The 2,893-nt window shown below is 35.9% G+C and overlaps 1 protein-coding gene across 1 annotated transcript in view; it reads right to left on the minus strand.

Annotated features, from left to right (window-relative positions):
* LOC105627408 overlaps positions 1-2,893 on the minus strand; it is a 33,131-nt gene that overhangs the window by 22,681 nt on the left and 7,557 nt on the right. Inside the window, exon 4 of the mRNA XM_012208690.1 lies at positions 186-381. Coding sequence (XP_012064080.1) covers positions 186-381 — 196 coding nt within the window. The remainder of the gene's footprint in view (positions 1-185; positions 382-2,893) is intronic.

The following is a 2,893-nucleotide window of genomic DNA, read 5'->3' on the forward strand; positions in this document are numbered from 1 at the left end:
ACAGAGAGAGAGAGAGATGATATATATATATATATATATATATTTAAAATACTTTACTAAATATTATCCATTAATTACATCTCGCAAAATCTTTATAAAGAAGCTCTTCATGTCATGCCGAGATCGTATCATTTCCCGTGTCGTGAAACCGCAAGAAGCGGCAGCAGTGATCGATATCTACTTACCTCATCTCAAAGTCGTGTATCTCTTGCAGGGTGAGGGTGTTGGCAACATCTAGCAGCTGCCGCATGTTCTCCTCGCGTCGCCTGGCGTCGGCGTCTGGGTGCAGCAAAATCGTCGCCGCGGGCGCGTCCAACGACAAAGACGGTTGTTGTACCACGATCGTCGCCTGAGTTGATCGCTTGCTGCCGCCACTTCCGCCTTTCGGATATGAAAAATTTACTATCCGTTATCCTGTTTTCTCGAGCTCGTTGATCTCGCGGGACACGAATCGGCGGAAGAGAGAACCATCTCTCTCACTCCCGCGTCCTCGTTCCCGTGTCTCCTCTCATTCCGCTCTCGCAGAATGCATTTCTGGAATCTTATTTAGACCACTTTTCTTCGTTTTGCCTCCTCTCGGCAAAATTGCCGAGAAGATACGCTTACGCGAGATGTGTCTAATGACGCATTCGCGATTGTCCTGACGGAACCGCCGCGCCGTTACCCGTAAATCGTTTTGATAATGATACTTCGCAACAATCTTTTCGATATGAGGGTAGAATCTTGATAATACTGACATCGATTATGGAAAAAGTTTGAGTGTATTTACCCGTCGAGTGTACAGACTGGGTTAAGGGTCTTTATCTAGAAGAAAAATTTTCCACGGTTTCAGCTTGTAGTGATCAAGAGCGCAAGGGATAATGTAACTTTAATAGAACGAAGAAATTACACGTCTTTCACGTTGGTCATTTATTTTCTTATCTTTATCTTAATCTTTATCTCATTCTATAATTCATAACAAAATTCGAAACAGAATTTAATTTATAATTTATAATTTTATATATCAAATTATAAATACAATTATAGATGAAAAAAATTTCTTCTATTGCAAGAAATACTACATGTATGTCGAATACGTAGCTTAAGTTGTAATTTATGTCATTTATATTATATGTGAATAAAGTTTGTTTGTCTAGTCGATTGGACACGATTATTTCGCTCTATTCTTCTCTATGTTAAATACCATAGGAGTAACGAACTGTGGAGTTCTGATTTCTAATCAAGGAATACTAAGTAGATACAGTCTATTTACAGTAGACTGTATCTCCACATGGTGCATCCTGGATAGCATCAAAGTATTTAGTCCGCAATCTTTATATGAAGAATATACCTATGTCATTTTTGCTATATTTAAATAATCCTAGCAATGTTTTCACTTTCTGAACAAACGATTGTTATCTCCTATTCTCTAAAGACCCAAACAATGACTATATTTACATGGCTTGATTTACGGCGAAGTTATAACATCGATGTCATTCGCAATCATTTCATTCTTCAGAAGAATAGCTATGATTGACTAATTTCATAATCGATGTTATAACTTCGATGTAAATCGAGTGTAATAAACGTAATAAATGATTTTTTAAGGTCTATTCAGATATATCTTGGAGAAAATTGACATTTTTTTTAATACCCTTCTTTTTAGTCGTAATCGTTTCATATTAAGGTCTCAAGTAAATCAATTAATCATAATTAAAATTGTGATCTCACATTTTAAAATGCTCGACTACAATGTGATTGGCCGATTTGCTTACAGTATAAGATTACACGACTAAAATTTTTTACACGTGATGGCCTTAATAGTATCTAATTTTTGTGAGGAAACCTTCGGAATCGATCGTACAATTCTCAAAATAAAAAATTATATATAATATAGAAATTACTTTTTTAGATAATACGCAAGCATGGTTAGCATTTCAAAAATGAAATGCAATGAGATTTTTGAAACTTTGAGAAAAAATGAAATTCGAAGAAATTCATTGGTAATCACGATCGGTTTATAAATCCATAAATAAAATTTTGTCATTCCTTCTCGAGACAAATAATATTTGAAATCAATGCTAATAATCGTCTCAACAATCCTTTTACGTAGGCGATAGCTGTTATTCTCTCATGAACTTTTCTCATTCGAGCTTCTTCTCAGTATTTAGTAGTAATTTCTAGCCCAGTCTGTGCGAAAGTCGACGGGTATCTTTAAGACGCGGAAACTCCTTGTTTAAACAAAAGTTCCGCAATCTGCGATCTCTCGAGTCTCGCGCAATTGCAATTACCGAGATTCCATCCGGCACTGTCGACGTGGCGAACGGAATAATAACAGGGATTGTGGATAGCGAGGACGGCGATCCCGCAGATGCGGTGTGTACTAGTGAATATAAACAAACAGGTAAAACGACAAAGCGTGATTCGATAACAAGAGTCTCAAGCGGCATTCCCATGTTTTCTCCTTCGAATTGTTAAACGGCGCGACGTAGCCGAAGCAAACAATCGCGTTGCTCAAATCGATATTAATTAAAATTACACCTATTCTGTAACTCTTAATTTAAATTTCGTTATCTTTTACTAAAAGTAAAAAGCTTGTTATTATTATAACGCAGCGACGTTATAACAATAACAAAACTTGTGTTAAGAATTACGAAATAAGCTTGCTGATATAATTTCGACGAGTTTTTCAGATTTCGATGTACAATTATGCAAAAATGAATCTAATTGTAATCGTGAATGATCTTGCGTGCTCGCACAATCCTTGACTGAGATAAAATCAAATAAAATTTTCTTGACCTTTTACTCCCTTTCAAACATGTGTTTGCATTTACATAAATATTTTTTAAGATTAATCTTAATTAAAATTTGAAGAGAGAGAGAGAGAGAGAGAGAGAGAGAGAGAGAGAGAGAG

The sequence above is a fragment of the Atta cephalotes genome, assembly GCF_000143395.1.
Source record: "Atta cephalotes unplaced genomic scaffold scaffold00009, whole genome shotgun sequence".
Taxonomy (NCBI): domain Eukaryota; kingdom Metazoa; phylum Arthropoda; class Insecta; order Hymenoptera; family Formicidae; genus Atta; species Atta cephalotes.